Source organism: Salmo trutta, chromosome 9 (genome assembly GCF_901001165.1).
Source record: "Salmo trutta chromosome 9, fSalTru1.1, whole genome shotgun sequence".
Classification (NCBI taxonomy): Eukaryota; Metazoa; Chordata; class Actinopteri; order Salmoniformes; family Salmonidae; genus Salmo; species Salmo trutta.
This window is the reverse complement of record NC_042965.1, coordinates 31,616,474-31,639,816: the sequence shown is the minus strand read 5'-3', so window position 1 is coordinate 31,639,816 and position 23,343 is coordinate 31,616,474. Positions and strand designations below refer to the sequence as shown.

At 43.9% G+C, this 23,343-nt stretch overlaps 1 protein-coding gene across 5 annotated transcripts in view; it reads right to left on the bottom strand.

Moving 5' to 3' along the window:
* The window catches only part of LOC115200404 (protein patched homolog 1), a 148,044-nt gene that overhangs the window by 90,689 nt on the left and 34,012 nt on the right, over window positions 1-23,343 (bottom strand). For all 5 annotated transcript variants that reach the window (XM_029763456.1, XM_029763457.1, XM_029763458.1 and 2 more), the window contains exons 3-7: window positions 12,742-12,931; window positions 12,486-12,555; window positions 12,125-12,216; window positions 6,842-7,043; window positions 6,590-6,711 (exon numbers count right to left, since the gene is read on the bottom strand). In XM_029763456.1, coding sequence (XP_029619316.1) covers window positions 6,590-6,711; window positions 6,842-7,043; window positions 12,125-12,216; window positions 12,486-12,555; window positions 12,742-12,931 — 676 coding nt within the window. The remainder of the gene's footprint in view (window positions 1-6,589; window positions 6,712-6,841; window positions 7,044-12,124; window positions 12,217-12,485; window positions 12,556-12,741; window positions 12,932-23,343) is intronic.

Below are 23,343 nucleotides of genomic sequence, written 5' to 3'. Positions count from 1 at the left end.
TTCACTGGAACTAAGGGGCCTAGCCCGAACCATGAAAAACAGCCCCAGACCATTATTCGTCATCCACCAAACTTTACAGTTTGCAGTATACATTGGGGCAGGTAGCGTTCTCCTGGCATCTTCCAAATTTCAGATTCATCAATCGGACTGCCAGATGGAGAAAAGTGATTAATCACTCCAGAGAATGCATTTCCACTGCTCTAAAGTCCAATGGCGTTGAACTTTACACCACTCCAGCCGATACTTGGCATTGCGCATGGTGATCTTAGGCTTGTGTGCGGCTGCTCGGCCATGGAAACCCATGCCATGAAGCTCCCGACAAACAGTTCTTGTGCTGCCGTTACTTCTAGAGGCAGTTTGAAACTCGGTAGTGAATGCTGCAACCGAGGATGAACAATTTATACACGCTACGCGCTTCAGCACTCGGCGGTCCCGTTCTGTGAGCTTGTGTGGCCTACCACTTCGCGGCTGAGCCGTTGTTGCCTCTAAACGTTTCCACTTCACAATAACAGCACTTACAGTTGAGTGGGGCAGCTCTAGCAGGGCAGACATTTTACGAACTGACTTGTTGGAAAGGTGACATCCTATGATGATACCATGTTGAGTCACTGAGCTCTTCAGTAAGGCCATTCTACTGCCAATGTCTGTCTATGGAGATTATATGGCTGTGTAAATGAATTTATACACCTGTCAGCAACGGGTGTGGCTGAAATAACCAAATCCACTAATTTGAAGGGGTGTCCACATACTTTTGCTTATAGAGAGCCATTAGATCATGGGAAAAGGCCACTCTTGACAGTTGCATTTGAATCATTCCCACGGTGAATGGCTCGGCCCGCTACGCTATGAAACCACACACTATTGCAGAGACTTTGATATTACCGGCTGCAATTGATATGGTGAAAACAATTTTTGGGGAGGTAGAAGCACAGAAACTCACATCAATGCCCTTTTCAGATAACACCGTGAAACAAAGAATTTATGCTATTGCTAGCCATCAAAAGGAAACTCTGCTTGAACGACTCAAACTCCCCAGCTTATGCTCTCCAAATGGACGTTACCTGTGAGGGCCGAGATGCCCATGCATTGACTTTTGTTTGCTCTACATGTTGGGGGATGCTATTCTTGAGGACATATTGTTTTGTCTCACGATACCTGAGCATGAAACGGCACAAGGGATGTTCAGTGAGCTGCGTGGCCATATTGACGAAAAACAGATTCCATGTGAGTGAATATCAGACTTTAGCACAGATGTGGCTCCATCTATGGTGGGACGCTGGGCAGGCCTCTGTACTCTAGTTATGAATGAGTCTCCCTCTGCCATATGGACACATTGTATGATACACCGAGAGCAACTGGCAGCAAAAGAGCTGAGCACAGAACTCGGAGATATACTGATTGTAAACTACATCAATCCGCATCAACTGCGCGCTCGCCTGTTCACAAAACTATGTGGCGATATGGGATCAGAGCATGACGATGTTCTATTTCACACCGAGGCTTGGTGGTTATCGTGGGGGAGTGTGGAAAGATGTTTTGCATTGAGAGAGGAACTGTTGTCATTCACAATGGATGTAAAATTACAGACTTGGTTGACTTTCTATGTAATGAAAAGAAAATGTGTCTCATTGCTTATGTAACTGACATATTTGGGAAACTGAACAAACTGAACACAAGCATGCAGGGGAAATACAAAAACATTCTACAGATGAGTGACAGAATTAGTGCATTCAGAGGAAATTATTATTATTGGAGAGAGAGTCTTTCAAAAGTGAACCTTGCCCCGTTTCCTCGGCTGTGCATGTTTCTAACAGAAAAGAGCATCAGAAAGTGACTGCTCACCTCCAACACTTGGAAGAGCACTTTGGGACCTACTTCCCAATCCATTTGACTATTGACATGCCGGTAAGTGAAATTGAACAGCTGATCGAGCTGTCATGTGAACAAATGCTGCAGACAACGCATTCACGGGTCACTACGGAGGAGTTTTGGTTCCTGACTCAAAGGGAATACCCTGCGCTCTCCCTCTGAGCATTCAAAACAACTGGGAACTCGGAAGTCTCCGACTTAAACGTGTTCAAGACAACTGGGAACTCGGTAAAAAACGAGCGCCGACTGAGGGAAATTGTTTTGAACATTCATCCAACTCGGAATTCCAACTCGGGAACTCTGACCTGAAGATCATTGAAGTCATGATTTGACCTCGTATTTTTCACAGTTGTAATGAAAGCACCATAAAACGAATGGTACCCTTTGCCAGCTAATATCTATGTGAAGCTGGATTCAGTGCTCTTGTCTGAATTAAAACAAAATATCGATCCAGGTAGGATTTGAAAGCAGAGATGAGGTGCACACTGTTGACCACTCCACCTACCTATGAGATGCTCTGACATGACATGCAGCACACCCATCTCATTAGTGGTGGTGAGATAAGATACATTATGTCAGACTAATTTGCAGTTGACTGTCATAGCCCCGAATAAAAAAGTAAACATTGGCTGTTAAATACAACAAAAAATTCACATGGTTGGGGTCGCTAGAATTTCAGACATCAAAACGGGGTCGTGGGCCCAAACAGTTTGGGAACCCCTGCACTGGAGGCTCCACAGTCCACAGCAACCTTTTCATGATATACTGTAGCAATCAGTGAGGGCCGAGGGGGACACATCCTCCTATACAAACCCTGAAGGAGGTCACTGGTTTAAGATCTATACATCACCAGTTTGCTGGAGTCTTTTTCAACTAGTGCTCTACCACACATATCTAGCCCTAACCTCAAAGACACACACGCGCACACACACACACACACACACACAAACACAAACACACACACCAGCCAACACCCCTGAGTCAATGGAATTGTATCCTGGGCTGATATTATTATTATGTTATAGATCCTGGGCTGATAATATTATTATGTTATAGATCCTGGGCTGATAATATTATTATGTTAGAGATCCTGGGCTGATATTATTATTATGTTATAGATCCTGGGCTGATAATATTATTATGTTATAGATCCTGGGCTGATAATATTATTATGTTAGAGACCCTGGGCTGATATTATTACTATGTTATAGATCCTGGGCTGATAATATTATTATGTTATAGATCCTGGGCTGATATTATTATTATGTTAGAGATCCTGGGCTGATAATATTATTATGTTAGAGATCCTGGGCTGATAATATTATTATGTTATAGATCCTGGGCTGATAATATTATTATGTTAGAGATCCTGGGCTGATATTATTATTATTATTATTATTATGTGACAGAGATCCTGGGCTGACAGTATTATTATGTTAGAGATCCTGGGCTGATAATATTATTATGTTATAGATCCTGGGCTGATAATATTATTATGTTATAGATCCTGGGCTGATAATATTATTATGTTACAGAGATCCTGGGCTGACAGTATTATTATGTTAGAGATCCTGGGCTGATAATATTATTATGTTATAGATCCTGGGCTGATATTATTATTATGTTAGAGATCCTGGGCTGATAATATTATTATGTTAGAGATCCTGGGCTGATAATATTATTATGTTAGAGATCCTGGGCTGATAATATTATTATGTTAGAGATCCCGGGCTGATATTATTATTATGTTATAGATCCTGGGCTGATAATATTATTATGTTATAGATCCTGGGCTGATAATATTATTATGTTATAGGTCCTGGGCTGATAATATTATTTTGTTAGAGATCCCGGGCTGATATTATTATTATGTTATAGATCCTGGGCTGATAATATTATTATGTTACAGAGATCCTGGGCTGACAGTATTATTATTATTATTATTATTATTATGTTACAGAGATCCTGGGCTGACAGTATTATTATTATTATTATTATTATTATGTTACAGAGATCCTGGGCTGACAGTATTATTATTATTATTATTATTATGTTACAGAGATCCTGGGCTGACAGTATTATTATTATTATTATTATTATTATGTTACAGAGATCCTGGGCTGACAGTATTATTATTATTATTATTATTATTATTATTATGTTACAGAGATCCTGGGCTGACAGTATTATTATTATTATTATTATTATTATGTTACAGAGATCCTGGGCTGACATTAGCCTTAATCTTTGTGGGTAATAAAAGTGGCATCAGCTAGTATAGGTGATGTAGGCAGCATGCATCATGGGTAGTGCCACTGTGGGCAGTTTCAGAGATGCAATTCCAGGCAGCTAAAAGGCCTGTAAGCAGCAGCAAAAATGCCATGCCCGCTATGCCCGCGGCCCGCCTAAAAATCCCCTTGGGCAGCTAAATAACACACGCATACTAATGTGAACACACACAAACACACATGCTCACTCAGACTCACACACACACGAATACACATAAACACACCCACATCTCTAATGGCCAGTCCCTGCCAACCAAGCAAAAATACAATCACAAAAACAAAGAAATACACACTGTGTGTGTGTGTGTGTGTTCATGTATGTGTGAGTCTGAGTGAGTGTGTGTGTGTGTGTGTGTGTATATGTGTGTATATGTGTGTTTAGAGTTAAAGGGAACTAGTGCCTGCCTACTTTAAACTGCACTTTAATTAGATAATCTCCAGGGCATTTGTTAAATCACAAACAAATCTCCATAGTCCAGTTCTCTACAAACCATGCCAGGCAGAAAGTGCTTACTGTGCATTCTGACCTACACTAAGGATTTGTCCCAAATAGCACTCTATTCCCTATGTAGTGCACTACTTTCACCAGAGACAATAGGGAACTATATAGGGAATGGGGTGCCATTTTGGATGAACACTTAATGTTACTTGGAGTGCACTTTGTTTATGTATACATGTACAGTATGTAGCCTGGCCAACTGAGTGTTAGTGTGCGTTTTAAGTGGTGTGTGTGTGTGTGTGTGTGTGTGTGTGTGTGTGTGTGTGTGTGTGTGTGTGTGTGTGTGTGTGTGTGTGTGTGTGTGTGTGTGTGTGCAGTGCTGTAAATCTTGCAGTCATTAGCAGATTCCATTGAAATCTAAGAGCTCCAGCTGTTCCTGCTCAACTCTGGCTGTGCTGCCTGGACACTAAATCCACTGTATATATACACATACACTCTCTCTCCCTCTCTCTCCTCTCTCTTTCCCCTCTCTTTCACTCTCTCTCTCTCTTCTTTCTTTCTCTCTCAATTCAATTCAATTTAAGGGCTTTATCGGTATGGGAAATGTTTATATTGCCAAAGCAAGTGAAATCGAAAATTAACCAAAAAGTCACCCGAACAAGGAGAGGGACCGACTTCGGAGGAAGTCGTGACAGTTCCAAAAGAATAAAGACATTTCAAATGTCATATTATGTCTATATATGGTGTTGTAATGATGTGCAAATAGATAAAGTACAAAAGGGAAAATAAATAAACATAAATATGGGTTGTATTTACAATGGTGTTTGTTCTTCACTGGTTGCCCTCACAAATCTTGCTGCTGTGATTACACACTGTGGTATTTCACCCAGTAGATATGGGAGTTCATCAAAATTGGATTTGTTTTCGAATTATATGTGGGTCTGTGTAATCTGAGGGAAATATGTGTCTCTAATATGGTCATACATTTGGCAGGAGGTTAGGAAGTGCAGCTCAGTTTCCACCTCATTTTGTGGGTAGTGTGCAAATAGCCTGTCTCCTCTTGAGAGCCTTGTCTGCCTATGGCGGCCTTTCTCAATAGCAAGGCTATGCTCACTGAGTCTGTACATAGTCAAAGATGTCCTTAATTTTGGGTCAGTCACAGTGGTCAGGTATTCTGCCATTGTATACTCTCTGTTTAGGGCCAAATAGCATTCTAGTTTGATCTGTTTTTTTGTAAATTCTTTCCAACGTGTCAAGTAATACTATTTTTGTTTTTTCATGATTTGGTTGGGTCTAATTGTGTTACTATCCTGGGGCTCTGTGAGGTCTGTTTGTGAACAGAGCCCCATGACCTGCTTGCTTAGGGGACTCTTCTCCAAGTTCATCTCTCTGTAGGTGATGGCTTTGTTTTGGAAGGTTTGGGAATCGCTTCCTTTTAGGTGGTTGTAGAATTTAACGTCTCTTTTCTGGATTTTGATAATTAGCGGGTATCAGCCTAATTCTGCTCTGTATGCATTATTTGGTGTTTTACATTGTACACGGAGGATATTTTTGCAGATTTCTGCATGCAGAGTCTCAATTTGGTGTTTGTCCCATTTTGTGAATTCTTGATTGGTGAGCGGACCCCAGACCTCACAACCATAAAGGGCAATGGGTTCTATAACTGATTCAAATATTTTTGCTAGATCCTAATTGGTATGTTGAATTTTATGTTCCTTTTGACAGCGTAGAAGGCCCTTCTTGCCTTGTCTCTCAGATCGTTCACAGCTTTGTGGAAGTTACCTGTGGCGCTGATGTTTAGGTCGAGGTACGCATTGTTTTTTGTGTGCTCTAGGGCAACGGTGTCTAGATGGAATTTTGGAACACCATTATTTCTGTCTTACTGAGATTGACTGTCAGGGCCCAGGTCTGACAGAATCTGGGCAGAAGATCTAGGTGCTGCTGTAGGCCCTCTCTCTCTCTCTCTCTCTCTCTCTCTCTCTCTCTTTCTTACCTGAGTAGTGGTCCGGTGCCGTTCTTGGTGGTCCCCCCTACAATCAGCTCTTCCTGCCAGTGCATGTACTTCCTGGAGAGGCCATGGCAGCCGCCAGTCAGGATGCGAGCCAAGTCAAAGGGCTACAACACAACAACATAGTGAATGGGTCTGTGTCTGTATGGGTGTGTGCATGTGTACAAACAACATAAATATGGATGTGTGTGTGTGCATCTGTGTGTGTGTTTCTGCATCATGCGTGTGTGTGTGTACCTTGGTGGTGTTCTTGTTGGGGGCAGTGAGGGGACAGTCGGGGTCTTGGGGGTTGAGACAGGGCCGGTCCATGTAGCCATGTCCCACGTCAGCCTTCTCCAGCATCACCTCCCAGCTGTCTACCTGGACCTTCAGGGCCCGAAGCTCTCTCAGGAACTCCTTGGGGTCAAAGTTGGTCCACTGACGAGGGTGTGATATGCCACTAGGAGTGGTGGGTAGACACAACTCCAAATCACAGAATTCCACAATCTCCAACATCAAACCAACACTCTAGAACCCAACACTCCAGAAACCAACACTCCAGAGAGCAACATTTGTAAATCGTAGTTTCCAGAGCTAGAGGCAGTGATGTGATCTGTGTGCTGAATTTGGTGTGTGATGTGATGTGTAAAATGTGTGATATGTATGATGTGTATAATCTTATAATGTGTATAATGTGTGATGTGTATAATATGTGATATGAATAATGTATGATGTGTATAATATTATGATGTGTATAATGTGTGATGTGTATAATGTGTGATGTGTATAATCTTATGATGTGTATAATGTGTGATGTGTATAATGTGTGATGTGTAAAATGTGTGATGTGGATAATGTGTGATGTGGATAATGTATGATGTTTATAATCTTATGTGTATAATGTATGATGTATATAATGTGTGATGTGTATACTTTGTGATGTGTATAATGTATGATGTGTGTAATCTTATGTGGATAATGTATGATGTTTATAATGTGTGATGTGATTTGTATAATGTATGATGTGGATAATGTGTGATGTGTAGAATGTGTGGTTTGATGTTTATAATGTGTATAATGTGTGGTGTCTATAATGTGTGAGGTGTATAATGTATGATGTGTGTAATGTATGATGTGTATAATGTATGATGTGTGTAATGTATGATGTGTATAATGTATGATGTGTATAATGTATGATGTGTGTAATGTATGATGTGTATAATGTATGATGTGTATAATGTATGAAGTGTATAATGTATGATGTGTATAATGTGTGGTGTCTATAATGTGTGAGGTGTATAATGTATGATGTGTATAATGTGTTATGTGTATAAATTGTGATGTGTATCATGTGTGATGTGTATAATGTATGATATGTATAATGGATGATGTGTATAATGTATGATGTGTGTAATGTATGATGTGTATAATGTATGATGTGTATAATGTATGAAGTGTATAATGTATGATGTGTATAATGTATGCTGTGTATAATGTGTTATGTGATGTGTATAATGTATGAAGTGTATAATGTGTGATGTGTATATTGTGTGACGAGTATAATGTATGATGTGTATGATGTATGAAGTGTATAATGTGTTATGTGTATAAATTGTGATGTGTATCATGTGTGATGTGTATAATGTATGATATGTATAATGGATGATGTGTATAATGTATGATGTGTGTAATGTATGATGTGTATAATGTATGATGTGTATAATGTATGAAGTGTATAATGTATGATGTGTATAATGTGTGGTGTCTATAATGTGTGAGGTGTATAATGTATGATGTGTATAATGTGTTATGTGTATAAATTGTGATGTGTATCATGTGTGATGTGTATAATGTATGATATGTATAATGGATGATGTGTATAATGTATGATGTGTGTAATGTATGATGTGTATAATGTATGATGTGTATAATGTATGAAGTGTATAATGTATGATGTGTATAATGTATGCTGTGTATAATGTATGATGTGTATAATGTATGATGTGTATAATGTGTGATGTGTATAATGTATGATGTGTATAATGTATGATGTGTATAATGTGTTATGTGATGTGTGTAATGTATGAAGTGTATAATGTGTGATGTGTATATTGTGTGACGAGTATAATGTATGATGTGTATAATGTATGAAGTGTATAATGTATGATGTGTATAATGTATGATGTGTATAATGTGTGATGTGTATAATGTATGATGTGTATAATGTATGATGTGTATAATGTGTTATGTGTATATTGTGTGACGAGTATAATGTATGATGTGTGATGTGTATAATGTATGAAGTGTATAATGTGTGATGTGTATATTGTGTGACGAGTATAATGTATGATGTGTATAATGTGTGATGTTTATAATGTGTGATGTGTATCATGTGTATAATGTGTTATGTGTATAATGTGTAATGTGTATCATGTGTGATGTGTATAATGTGTGAGGTGTATAATGTGTGATGTGTATAATGTTTATAATGTGTGATGTTTATAATGTGTGGGGTGTATCATGTGTGATGTGTATAATGTGTGATGTGTATCATGTGTAATGTGTATCATGTGTGATGTGTATCATGTGTGATGTGTATAATGTGTGATGTGTATAATGTGTGATGTGTATAATGTGTGTTGTGTATAATGTGTGATGTGTATCATGTGTGAGGTGTATAATGTGTGATGTGTATAATGTGTGTTGTGTATAATGTGTGATGTGTATCATGTGTGATGTGTATAATGTGTAATATGTATCATGTGTGATGTGTATAATGTGTAATATGTATCATGTGTGATGTGTATAATGTGTGATGTGTATAATGTGTGTTGTGTATAATGTGTGAGGTGTATAATGTGTGATGTGTATAATGTGTGATGTGTATCATGTGTGATGTGTATAATGTGTAATATGTATCATGTGTGATGTGTATAATGTGTGTTGTGTATAATGTGTGATGTGTATAATGTGTGTTGTGTATAATGTGTGAGGTGTATAATGTGTGATGTGTATAATGTGTGATGTGTATCATGTGTGATGTGTATAATGTGTAATATGTATCATGTGTGATGTGTATAATGTGTGAGGTGTATAATGTGTGAGGTGTATAATGTTGGCGCCCCCCCTTGGGTTGTGCCATGGCGGAGATCTTTGTGGGCTATACTCGGCCTTGTCTTCGGACGGTAAGTTGGTGGTTGTAGACATCCCTCTAGTGGTGTGGGGGCTGTGCTTTGGCAAAGTGGGTGGGGTTATATCCTGCCTGTTTGGCCCTGTCCGGGGGTATCATCGGATGGGGCCACAGTGTCTTCTGATCCCTCCTGTCTCAGCCTCCAGTATTTATGCTGCAGTAGTTTATGTGTCGGGGGCTAGGGTCAGTCTGTTACATCTGGAGTATTCTCTTGTCTTATCCGGTGTCCTGTGTGAATTTAAATATGCTCTCTCTAATTCTCTCTTTCTCTCTTTCTTTCTTTCTCTCGGAGGACCTGAGCCCTAGGACCATGCCTCGGGACTACCTGGCATGATGACTCCTTGCTGTCCCCAGTCCACCTGGCCATGCTGCTGCTCCAGTTTCAACTGTTCTGCCTGCGGCTACGGAACCCTGACCTGTTCACCGGACGTGCTTGTTGCACCCTCGACAACTACTCTGATTATTATTATTTGACCATGCTGGTCATTTATGAACATTTTAACATCTTGACCATGTTCTGTTATAATATCCACCCGGCACAGCCAGAAGAGGACTGGCCACCCCTCATAGCCTGGTTTCTCTCTAGGTTTCTTCCTAGGTTTTTGGCCTTTCTAGGGAGTTTTTCCTAGGGAGTTTTTCCTAGCCACCGTGCTTCTTTCACATGCATTGCTTGCTGTTTGGGGTTTTATGCTGGGTTTCTGTACAGCACTTTGAGATTTCAGCTGATATACGAAGGGCTATATAAATAAATTTGATTTGATTTGATTTAATGTGTGATGTGTATAATGTGTGATGTGTATAATGTGTGATGTGTATAATGTGTGAGGTGTATAATGTGTTATGTGTATAATGTGTGATGTGTATCATGTGTATAATGTGTGATGTTTATAATGTGTGTTGTGTATAACGTGTGAGGTGTATAATGTGTGTTGTGTATAACGTGTGAGGTGTATAATGTGTGAGGTGTATAATGTGTGATGTGTATAATGTGTGATGTGTATCATGTGTGATGTGTATCATGTGTATAATGTGTGATGTTTATAATGTGTGTTGTGTATAACGTGTGAGGTGTATAATGTGTGTTGTGTATAACGTGTGAGGTGTATAATGTGTGAGGTGTATAATGTGTGATGTGTATAATGTGTGATGTGTATCATGTGTGATGTGTATCATGTGTATAATGTGTGATGTTTATAATGTGTGTTGTGTATAATGTGTGATGTGTATAATGTGTGATGTGTATCATGTGTGATGTGTATCATGTGTGATGTGTATACTGTGTGTTGTGTATAATGTGTGTTGTGTATAATGTGTGATGTGTATAATGTGTGATGTGTATCATGTGTGATGTGTATCATGTGTGATGTGTATCATGTGTGATGTGTATAATGTGTGTTGTGTATAATGTGTGTTGTGTATAATGTGTGAGGTGTATAATGTGTGATGTGTATAATGTGTGTTGTGTATAATGTGTGTTGTGTATAATGTGTGAGGTGTATAATGTGTGAGGTGTATAATGTGTGATGTGTATAATGTGTGATGTGTATAATGTGTGTTGTGTATAATGTGTGTTGTGTATAATGTGTGAGGTGTATAATGTGTGAGGTGTATAATGTGTGATGTGTATAATGTGTGAGGTGTATCATGTGTAATATGTATCATGTGTGAGGTGTATAATGTGTAAGGTGAATAATGTGTGAGGTGTATAATGTGTGATGTGTATAATGTGTGTGTCACGCCCTGGCCAGTATAATGGTTAATTGTCATTTTAGTTTGGTCAGAACGTGGCAGAGGGTATTTGTTTTATGTGGTTCGGGGTGGTGTGTTAGTTAGGAGGGCGTTTGATTTCTTATTTCCGGGATTGAGTTATGATCTATGTTGATGTATTTCTATGTGTAGTCTGGTTGATGTATTTCTATGTTAGGTTGATTGGGTTTGGGACTCTCAATTGGAGGCAGGTGTTTCCTCGTTGCCTTTGATTGAGAGACCTATATATGGGTAATTGTTTGGTGTAGGTTTTGTGGGAGATTGTTTCTTGTCTAGCATGTATGAGCCTGAGAAGACTGTTGGTATATCGTGAGTTCGTTTTGTTGTTTTTGTGTTCATTTTGATTTAATAAATGTTCAAAATGAACAAACACAGTCCTGCTGCATTTTGGTCCTCCTTCACCGACGATAACCGTGACAGTGTGAGGTGTAAAATGTGTGAGGTGTATAATGTGTGAGGTGTATAATGTGTGAGGTGCATAATGTGTGAGGTGCATAATGTGTGAGGTGCATAATGTGTGAGGTGCATAATGTGTGAGGTGCATAATGTGTGAGGTGTGTGTGATGTGTATAATGTGTACTCACGGGAGGTAGACCCTTCCAGACTGGAGCTTGGCTCCCTCCCAGAAACAGTCCAGCGGAGTGATGATGAGACAGGGGTGGAGCTTTTCAATGATCTGACAGGAGAATACAGACAGCATGTTACCACTGATGCTATAATCAGTACAGTAGAACATCACATTATGCTTACATTAAATTATACTAACATCACATGATAGTAACATCACATCACAATAACTTGTTAATGATCTGATCGGAGACAGCAGACAGCAGACACCACATTACCACTGACGCTCTACAACTACTAATCACATTCTATTCCTCTGTATGAGAGGCAGTGTTTGGTGTAGAAAGAGAGAGACAAACTCAGTTCACTCATGCTTACCTGGTTCACAAAATGAGCTTCAGTATCCATTTCTCCTGATTTGTAGCATAAATGTTGTAATTTCCATTGTCTGAAATGGAGGCATTCAATATATCACTTGCACAACAGCTTTGAACGATCTAAAACATAATTTTTTTGAATGTGTATGTGTGTGTTAGAGTGTCACCTGTTATAGCGTTGAACGTGCACTCAGCTGGTGTGTGTGCGTGCGTGCATGTAAGTACAGTGTGTGTGTGTGTGTTAGTGTGTGTGTCACCTGTTAAAGAGGTAAACGTGCACTTGGCTGGCCCTGATAGCTGAGTCCAGGTGTTGTTGTAGCGCCTCCACAGTGAGCACGTTAGCGCCCTCCTGGCGCGGTGCCTGAATCATCAGCTGGGGACTGAACATGGCCTCCTCGCCCATCTTCAGACGTGTGTATTTCAGCTCCTGATTCACCCTGCCGCCCACTGCACACCAACAGATATTACATACACAACTTTCAGAACCTGATCTGATGTACAAAAACACACAATATTCCGCCTTTTATAACAAACTATAAAATCACATTGATGTATACATCAGCCTTCCTGAAAGAACAATAATGCTTGTACCTACACATGCATGGAACTGATCTACCTACACCTACATGGAACTGATCTACCTTCAACTACATGGAACTGATCTACCTACACCTGCATGGAACTGATCTACCTACACCTACATGGAACTGATCTACCTACACCTACATGGAACTGATCTACCTACACCTACATGGAACTGATCTACCTACACCTGCATGGAACTGATCTACCTACACCTGCATGGAACTGATCTACCTACACCTACATGGAACTGATCTACCTACACCTGCATGGAACTGATCTACCTACACATGCATGGAACTGATCTACCTACACCTACATGGAACTGATCTACCTACAACTACATGGAACTGATCTACCTTCAACTACATGGAACTGATCTACCTACACCTACATGGAACTGATCTACCTACACCTACATGGAACTGATCTACCTACACCTGCATGGAACTGATCTACCTACACCTACATGGAACTGATCTACCTACACCTCATGGAACTGATCTACCTACAACTCATGGAACTGATCTACCTACAACTCATAGAACTGATCTACCTACACCTACATGGAACTGATCTACCTACACCTGCATGGAACTGATCTACCTACAACTCATAGAACTGATCTACCTACACCTCATAGAACTGATCTACCTACAACTCATAGAACTGATCTACCTACTACTCATGGAACTGATCTACCTACAACTCATATAACTGATCTACCTACAACTCATGGAACTGATCTACCTACAACTCATAGAACTGATCTACCTACAACTCATGGAACTGATCTACCTACAACTCATGGAACTGATCTACCTCCAACTCATGGAACTGATCTACCTACAAGATCTACCTACAACTCATAGAACTGATCTACCTACAACTCATAGAACTGATCTACCTACAACTCATGGAACTGATCTACCTACAACTCATAGAACTGATCTACCTACTACTCATGGAACTGATCTACCTACAACTCATATAACTGATCTACCTACAACTCATAGAACTGATCTACCTACAACTCATAGAACTGATCTACCTACACCTGCATGGAACTGATCTACCTACAACTCATAGAACTGATCTACCTACTACTCATGGAACTGATCTACCTACAACTCATGGAACTGATCTACCTACAAGATCTACCTACAACTCATAGAACTGATCTACCTACAACTCATAGAACTGATCTACCTACAACTCATAGAACTGATCTACCTACAACTCATGGAACTGATCTACCTACAACTCATAGAACTGGTCTACCTACACCTACATGGAACTGATCTACCTACAACTCATAGAACTGATCTACCTACAACTCATGGAACTGATCTACCTACAACTCATGGAACTGATCTACCTACAAGATCTACCTACAACTCATAGAACTGATCTACCTACAACTCATAGAACTGATCTACCTACAAATCATGGAAATTATTTACCTGCCACTCATGGAAATGATTTACCTATAACTCATATTTGTGTGTGTGTGTATGTTTGTGTGTCCTGTCCAGAAACAGTGTAACATGTATTGTGGTTGCTCGTGGTTACACTGTACTTCCAGCAGTAACCCTAGCCCTACTTGCAGCATAACAATGAGTAAGTGCAATACTTGTTAACCTATACTTGAATTATGACACAGTTATATGGAGTCAAGGGGCTCTTCAGTCTGCAAGGAGTCACCGAAAGGATATCAACAAACTGACCAATCAAAGTGGTGCAGAGGAAAAACAGTCCAGTGTTCTGAACACATTCCAAACCCAGAATGCCACCCAAAGTTCTGGAGAATACAAAGATGACTTGGGGGTAGGACAGAGAAGAGGAATGCAGAGAGACAGAAACAAATACGCACATACCCGCACACACTCTCTCTCACCCCCCCTTCTCTCTCTCTCTCTCTCTCTCTCTCCCTCTTTCTATCTACAGGAAACAGCACATTAAGACCTCAGGTTTGGCGAATTCCACACTTCACAGGGTTGCAAAGTTTTGGGGTCAGCACTTGGCGAGCCTCAGGGTGAAATGAACACCCCAGTTGGAACAAAAAAGTGTGTGTGTATGTGTGTCTGTGTGTGTGTGTGTAACTGTGTTCTTTAATGACACATATTCACACGTTATAGCATTTCGGCTTTGCATATCCCCAAGGTGTCTCCTTTCTACATAAACGGTTCTGACCTCCAACACAGGGACAGGTCCAATCTGACCTCCAACACAGGGCCAGGTCTCCTCTCAGACCTCCAACACAGGGCCAGGTCCTCTCAGACCTCCAACACAGGGCCAGGTCCTCTCAGACCTCCAACACAGGGCCAGGTCCTCTCTGACCTCCAACACAGGGCCAGGTGCTCTGAGGGCCAGGTCCTCTCAGACCTCCAACACAGGGCCAGGTCCTCTCTGACCTCCAACACAGGGCCAGGTCCTCTGAGGGCCAGGTCCTCTCTGACCTCCAACACAGGGCCAGGTCCTCTGAGGGCCAAGGCCTCTCTGACCTCCAACACAGGGCCAGGTCCTCTCAAACCTCCAACACTGTGCCAGGTCCTCTCTGACCTCCAACACAGGGCCAGGTCCTCTGAGGGCCAAGGCCTCTCTGACCTCCAACACAAGGCCAGGTCCTCTCAGACCTCCAACACTGTGCCAGGTCCTCTCAGACCTCCAACACAGGGCCAGTTCCTCTCTGACCTCCAACACAGGGCCAGGTCCTCTCAGACCTCCAACACAGGGCCAGGTCCTCTGAGGGCCAGGTCCTCTCTGACCGCCAACACAGGGCCAGGTCCTCTGAGGGCCAAGGCCTCTCTGACCTCCAACACAGGGCCAGGTCCTCTCAGACCTCCAACACAGGGCCAGGTCCTCTCAGACCTCCAACACAGGGCCAGGTCCTCTCAGACCTCCAACACAGGGCCAGGTCCTCTCAGATAGCCTACTCCTCATTCCTTCCCAACAAAACTACTCCCTATTACCATCTCAACAATATACTGGCCTCTTTTCCAAACTGATTTTCTCTTACTCAAAACCCACAAAGAAATCAACATGATTGCATAATTGTTGCATTGAGCAGTACCACCCCGGGTGAAAAAGATTGACGACAATACTGTTCTGTGCTGTGCTGTGCTGTGCTGTACCATGCTGTTCTGTGCTGTACTGTGCTGTGGTGTGCTGTACTCTGCTGTACTGTGCTGTGGTGTGCTGTACTCTGCTGTTCTGTGCTGTACTGTTCTCTGCTGTTCTGTGCTATACTGTTCTCTGCTGTTCTGTGCTGTACTGTTCTCTGCTGTTCTGTTCTGTACTGTTCTCTGCTGTACTGTGCTGTACTGTTCTCTGCTGTTCTGTACTGTTCTCTGCTGTGCTGTACTGTTCTCTGCTGTGCTGTACTGTTCTCTGCTGTTCTGTACTGTTCTCTGCTGTGCTGTACTGTTAACTGCTGTTCTGTACTGTTCTCTGCTGTTCTGTACTGTTCTCTGCTGTTCTGTGCTGTACTGTTCTCTGCTGTTCTGTTCTGTACTGTTCTCTGCTGTTCTGTACTGTTCTCTGCTGTACTGTGCTGTACTGTTCTCTGCTGTACTGTGCTGTACTGTTCTCTGCTGTACTGTTCTGTACTGTTCTCTGCTGTTCTGTGCTGTACTGTTCTCTGCTGTACTGTGCTGTACTGTTCTCTGCTGTTCTGTGCTGTACTGTTCTCTGCTGTACTGTGCTGTACTGTTCTCTGCTGTACTGTGCTGTTCTGTGCTGTGCTGTACTGTACTGTGCTGTTCTGTGCTGTTCAGTACTGTGGTGTGCAGTACTGTAGTGGGCTGTGGTGTTCTGTGCTGTGGTGTGCTGTGGTGGGCTGTGCTGTTCTGTGCTGTGCTGTACAGGGCTGTACTGTGTTGTTTTCTGCTGTTCTGTGCTGTTCTGTACTGTGGTGTGCAGTACTGTAGTGGGCTGTGGTGTTCTGTTCTGTGGTGTGCTGTGCTGTTCTGTGCTATACTGTAGTGGGTTGTGGTGTTCTCTAATGTGGTGTTCTCAGCTGTGCTGTGGTGTGGTGTGGTGTGGTGTGCTGACTAGACTAGAGTAGAGTCACAACACAGGGTTCCCCTAGCCAGTCAGTCAGTCTCCTCCACAACACAGGGTTCCCCTAGCCAGTCAGTCAGTCTCCTCCACAACACAGGGTTCCCCTAGCCAGTCAGTCAGTCTCCTCCACAACACAGGGTTCCCCTAGCCAGTCAGTCAGTCTCTTCCACAACACAGGGTTCCCCTAGCCAGTCAGTCAGTCTCCTCCACAACACAGGGTTCCCCTAGCCAGTCAGTCAGTCTCCTCCACAACACAGGGTTCCCCTAGCCAGTCAGTCAGTCAGTCTCCTCCACAACACAGGGTTCCCTCAGTCAGTCAGTCTCCTCCACAACACAGGGTTCCCTCAGTCAGTCAGTCTCCTCCACAACACAGGGTTCCCCTAGCCAGCCAGTCTCCTCAACAACACAGGGTTCCCCTAGCCAGTCAGTCAGTCTCTTCCACAACACAGGGTTCCCCTCAATCAGTCAGTCTCCTCAACAACACAGGGTTCCCCCAGTCAGTCAGTCAGTCTCCTCCGCAACATAGGGTTCTCCTCAGTCAGTCAGTCTCCTCAACAAAATAGGGTTCCCTCAGTCAGTCAGTCAGTCTCCTCCACAACATAGAGTTCCCCCAGTCAGTCAGTCGTCTCGTCAGTCTCCTTCACAACATGGGGTTCCCCCAGTCAGTGAGTCAGTCTCCTTCACAACATGGGGTTCCCCCAGTCAGTGAGTCAGTCTCCTTCACAACATGGGGTTCCCCCAGTCAGTGAGTCAGTCTCCTCCACAACATAGGGTTCCCCCAGTCTGTCAGTCAGTCTCCTCCACAACATGGGGTTCCCCCAGTCAGTGAGTCAGTCTCCTCCACAACATAGGGTTCCCCCAGTCTGTCAGTCAGTCTCCTCCACAACATAGGGTTCCCCCAGTCTGTCAGTCAGTCTCCTCAACAACATAGGGTTCCCTCAGTCAGTCAGTCTCCTCAACAACATAGGGTTCCCTCAGTCAGCCAGTCAGTCTCCTTCACAACATGGGGTTCCCCCAGTCAGTGAGTCAGTCTCCTCCACAACATAGGGTTCCCCCAGTCAGTCAGAGCTTGAGAGGATCTGCAGAGAACAATGGGAGAAACTCCCGAAATACAGGTGTAGCGTCATACCCAAAAAGACTTGAGGCTGTAATCGCTGCAAAAGGTGCTTCAACAAAGTACTGAGTAAAGGATCTGAATACTTATGTAAATGTGATATTTCCAGTTTTTTTTATACATTTGCAAACATTTCTAAAAACCTGTTTAAAACTTCTTAAGGCTAGGGGGCAGTATTCGGAAGTTTGGATGACTGAGGTGCCCAAAGTAAACTGCCTGTTACTCAGGCCCAGAAGCTAAGATATGCATATGCATGGTAGTATTGGATAGAAAACACTCTAAAGTTTTTATAAAATAATGTCTGTGAGTCTAACAAAACTGATTTGGCAGGCGAAACCCCGAGGACAATCCATTCAGGAAAAAAAATGTTTGAGGTCATTGGGCTTTCCATTGCTTTTCAATGGGAAAGCCTAATTATTAGGACCCAGATTGCAGTTCCTATGGCTTCCACTAGATGTCAACAGTCTTTAGAAATTGTTAGATGTTTTTTTTTAATTAAGAAGTATTCATATTCTTTCTAAGTGTCACTCAGAAGGACTCTAGTCTTTTGGTGTGCGTGAATGATTGCGCGCTCCTCGTTGTTTTTCCTCCGGTATTGAAAACTGTTTATTCCGTCTTAAATTTGATCAATTATTTACATATTAGGGTACCTGAGGTTGGATTAGAAACGTTTGAAATGTTTGAACAAAGTTTACAGGTAACTTTTTAGATTCATGTTGGGCGAGTTAGAACAGATGTATTTCTGAATCAAACGCGCAAAATAAACAGACATTTTTGGGATATAAAGAAGGATTTTATTGAACAACACAACCATTCATTGTGTAACTGGGACCTTTAGGATTGCAAAAAGATTAAGATCTTCAAAGGTGATTTCGTGATGCATCTGCTTGGTTGGAAAATGTTTTTAATGCTTTTGTATGTGGGGCGCTGTCCTCAGATAATCGTATGGTAGGCTTTCGCCATAAAGCCTTTTTGAAATCTGACAAAGCGGCTGGATTAACAAGAAGTTAAGCTTTTAAATTATGTAAGACACTTGTATCTTCATGAATGTTTAATATTACGAATTTAGTATTTTTGAATTTCGCGTTCGTGTTGTTGTTTATTTAGTGTTCTCTCTCTCTCTCCCTCTCTCCCTCCCTCCCTCCCTCTCTCTCTCTCTCTCTCTCTCTCTCTCTCTCTCTCTCCCTCCTCTCTCTCCCTCTCTCCTCCCTCTCTCTCTCTCTCTCCCTCTCTTCCTCTCTACCTCTCTCCCTCCCCCCCTCTCTCCTCCTCGTCCCTCTCTCCCTCCTCCTTCTCTTCCTCCTCTCTCCCTCTCCTCGCTCCCTCACCCCCCTCCTCCCCTCTCCTCCCTCCCTCTCTCTCTCTCTCTCTCTCCTCGTCTCCCCTCCTCCGCTCTCCCTCTCTCTCTCCCTCCCCTCTCTCCCCTCTCCTCATCCCTCCCTACTCCCCCCCTATATCAACTCCCTCCCCTCTCATCCGTCCTCTCCCTCCCTCAGCTCTCTCATACATCACCCCCCCTCCCTCTCTCGTTCCCTCTCCTCTCTCTTTCTCCTCCCTCTCCTCATTCTCTCCTACCTTCTCCCTCTCTCTCTCCTCTCTTTTTTCTCTCCTCTCTCATCTCTCTCCCCCCCCACCCCGTCCTCTCCTCTATCCCTCTCTCTCCTCTCTCCCTCTCCTCTCTCTCATCTCCTCTCTCCCTCTACTCCCTATCCCCCTCCCTCTCTCTCTCTCCCTCTCTCCCCTCTCCCTCTCTCCCTCCCTCCCTCTCTCTCTCTCTATCGACCGTGAAATAAAAAAATAAAAAAGTTCAATAAAGAAATTTCAAATGTCATATTATGTGCAAATGGTTAAAGTACAAAAGGGAAAATAAATAAGCATAAAAATGGGTTGTATTTACAATGGTGTTTGTTCTTCACTGGTTGCCCTCCTCTTGTGGCAACAGGTCACAAATATTGCTGCTGTGATGGCACACTGTGGTATTTCATCCAATAGATATGGGAGTTTATCAAAATTGGATTTATTTTTCAAATTCTTTGTGGGTCTGTGTAATCTGAGGGAAATATGTGTCTCTAATATGGTCATACATTTGGCAGGAGGTTAGGAAGTGCAGCTCAGTTTCCACCTCATTTTGTTGGCAGTGTGCACATAGAGTGTCTTCCCTTGAGAGCCAGGTCTGCCTACGGGGGCCTTTCTGTCTCTCCTCCCCCGTCCACATGAAAGGTTGACAGGGCCCTTTCCACAGGCACTTTATCCCTACCTACACATACATATTACCACAATTACCTCAAATGACCTGTACCCCTGAATATTCCGGGTACCCGCTGTATATAGCCTTTGTTATTGTTATTTTATTGTATTACTTTTGTAACTTTCGTTTATTTAGTAAATATTTTATTTATTTTCTTAAAACTGCATTAATGGTTAAGGGCTTGTAAGTAAGCATTTCACAGTATTGTCTACACCTGTTGTATTCGGTGCATGTGACAAATAAAATGTTATTTTATTTGTGGACGTGTTTAACTATTCTTGTGGGGACCAGACGTTCCCACAAAAATAGTAAACAAACAAAATTTGACCAGCTGGGGACATTTTGTTTGTCCCCACAAGGTCAAATGCTATTTCTAGGGGGTTTAGGGTTAAGGTTAGAATAAGTGTTTGGGTTAGAATTCCGTTAAGGCTTAGGGTTAGGATCTAGGTTTGGTTTTACGGTTAGGAGCTAGGTTTAGGGTTAAGGTTAGATTTTGGGTTTAGGTTAAAAGTATGGGTTAGAATTAGGTTTAGGGTTTAGGGAAAATAGGATTTTGAATGGGACTGAATTGTGTTTCCCCACAAAATTAGCTGTACAAAACTGTGTGTGTGGATTATCTGGATTACGGCGCTCGCAGCCAAACCCCCCGTAGTGACATGGAAGTCCCTAGAACAGGTCACCTCACTGCCAACGACCCACCAGCGAGCCTAAGTCAGCTGGCTATCTGTTTGCCTGTCCATCTATCCTATTACCTTGCTCTTTTTATTTCCATAGCGTATATATATTTCACCCTATTTGTGTACCCTCTTTCTTCAACCATAATGTTAGACGTCCCAACTTCAGTTATTCCCTCGTTCTCTCTCTTACTCTCTCTCATCTCCCACATGTTTCTTAACCTGGGGACTCCCACCTGATTCTGCTGTCAATCAACCAGGAAGTCTTTGATACTTACAGGGGTCAGAGGCCAGGGTCCAACTGTACCATCAACATTCCACTCATACCCAGCCTCCCCTCACCTCTTACCTAGTCCCACCTACCCTCACTTCCTCTCCCCTCATACCCAGTCCCACCTCCCCAAATCCCCAGTTCCGCCTCCTCCCACCTCCCCTCCTCTCATACCCAGTCCCACCTCCCCTCCTCTCATACCCAGTCCCACCTCCCCAAATCCGCAGTTCCGCCTCCTCCCACCTCCCCTCCTCTCATACCCAGTCCCACCTCCCCTCCTCTCATACCCAGTCCCACCTCCCCAAATCCCCAGTTCCGCCTCCTCCCACCTCCCCTCCTCTCATACCCAGTCCCACCTCCCCAAATCCCCAGTTCCGCCTCCTCCCACCTCCCCTCCTCTCATACCCAGGCCCACCTCCCCTCCTCTCAGACCCAGTCCCACCTCCCCTCCTCTCATACCCAGTCCCACCTCCCTCCTCTCATACCCAGTCCCACCTCCCCTCCTCTCATACCCAGTCCCACCTCCCCTCCTCTCATACCCAGTCCCACATACCCAGTCCCACCTCCCCTCCTCTCATACCCAGTCCCACCTCCCCTCCTCTCATACCCAGTCCCACCTCCCCAAATCCCCAGTTCCGCCTCCTCCCACCTCCCCTCCTCTCATACCCAGTCCAACCTCTCCTCCTCTCATACCCAGTCCCACCTCCCCAAATCCCCAATTCCGCCTCCTCCCACCTCCCCTCCTCTCATACCCAGTCCCACCTCCCCAAATCCCAAGTTCCGCCTCCTCCCACCTCCCCTCCTCTCATACCCAGTCCCACCTCCCCTCCTCTCAGACCCAGTCCCACCTCCCCTCCTCTCATACCCAGTCCCACCTCCCCTCCTCTCAGACCCAGTCCCACCTCCCCTCCTCTCAGACCCAGTCCCACCTCCCCTCCTCTCATACCCAGTCCCAACTCCCCTCCTCTCATACCCAGTCCCACATACCCAGTCCCACCTCCCCTCCTCTCATACCCAGTCCCCACATACCCAGTCCCACCTCCCCTCCTCTCATACCCAGTCCCACCTCCCCTCCTCTAATACCCAGTCCCACCTCCCCTCCTCTCATACGCAGTCCCAACTCTCCTCCTCTCATACCCAGTCCCACCTCCCCTCCTCTCATACCCAGTCCCACATACCCAGTCCCACCTCCCCTCCTCTCATACCCAGTCCCACCTCCCCTCCTCTCATACCCAGTCCCACCTCCCCTCCTCTCATACCCAGTCCCACCTCTCCTCCCCTCATACCCAGTCCCACCTCCCCTCCTCTCATACCCAGTCCCACCTCCCCTCCTCTCATACCCAGTCCCACCTCTCCTCCCCTCATACCCAGTCCCACCTCTCCTCCCCTCATACCCAGTCCCCACCTCCCCTCCTCTCATACCCAGTCCCACCTCCCCTCCTCTCATACCCAGTCCCACCTCCCCTCCTCTCATACCCAGTCCCACATACCCAGTCCCACCTCCCCTCCTCTCATACCCAGTCCCACCTCCCCTCCTCTCATACCCAGTCTCACCTCTCCTCCCCTCATACCCAGTCCCACCTCCCCTCCTCTCATACCCAGTCCCACCTCTCCTCCTCTCATACCCAGTCCCATCTCTCCTCCCCTCATACCCAGTCCCATCTCTCCTCCCCTCATACCCAGTCCCACCTCCCCTCCTCTCATACCCAGTCCCACCTCTCCTCCCCTCATACCCAGTCCCTCCTCTCATCTCCTCCCCTCATACCCAGTCCCACCTCCTCTCACCTCTCCTACTCTCATACCCAGTCCCACCTCTCCTCCCTTCATACCCAGTCCCACCTCTCCTCCCCTCATACCCAGTCCCACCTCCCCTCCTCTCATACCCAGTCCCACCTCCCCTCCTCTCAT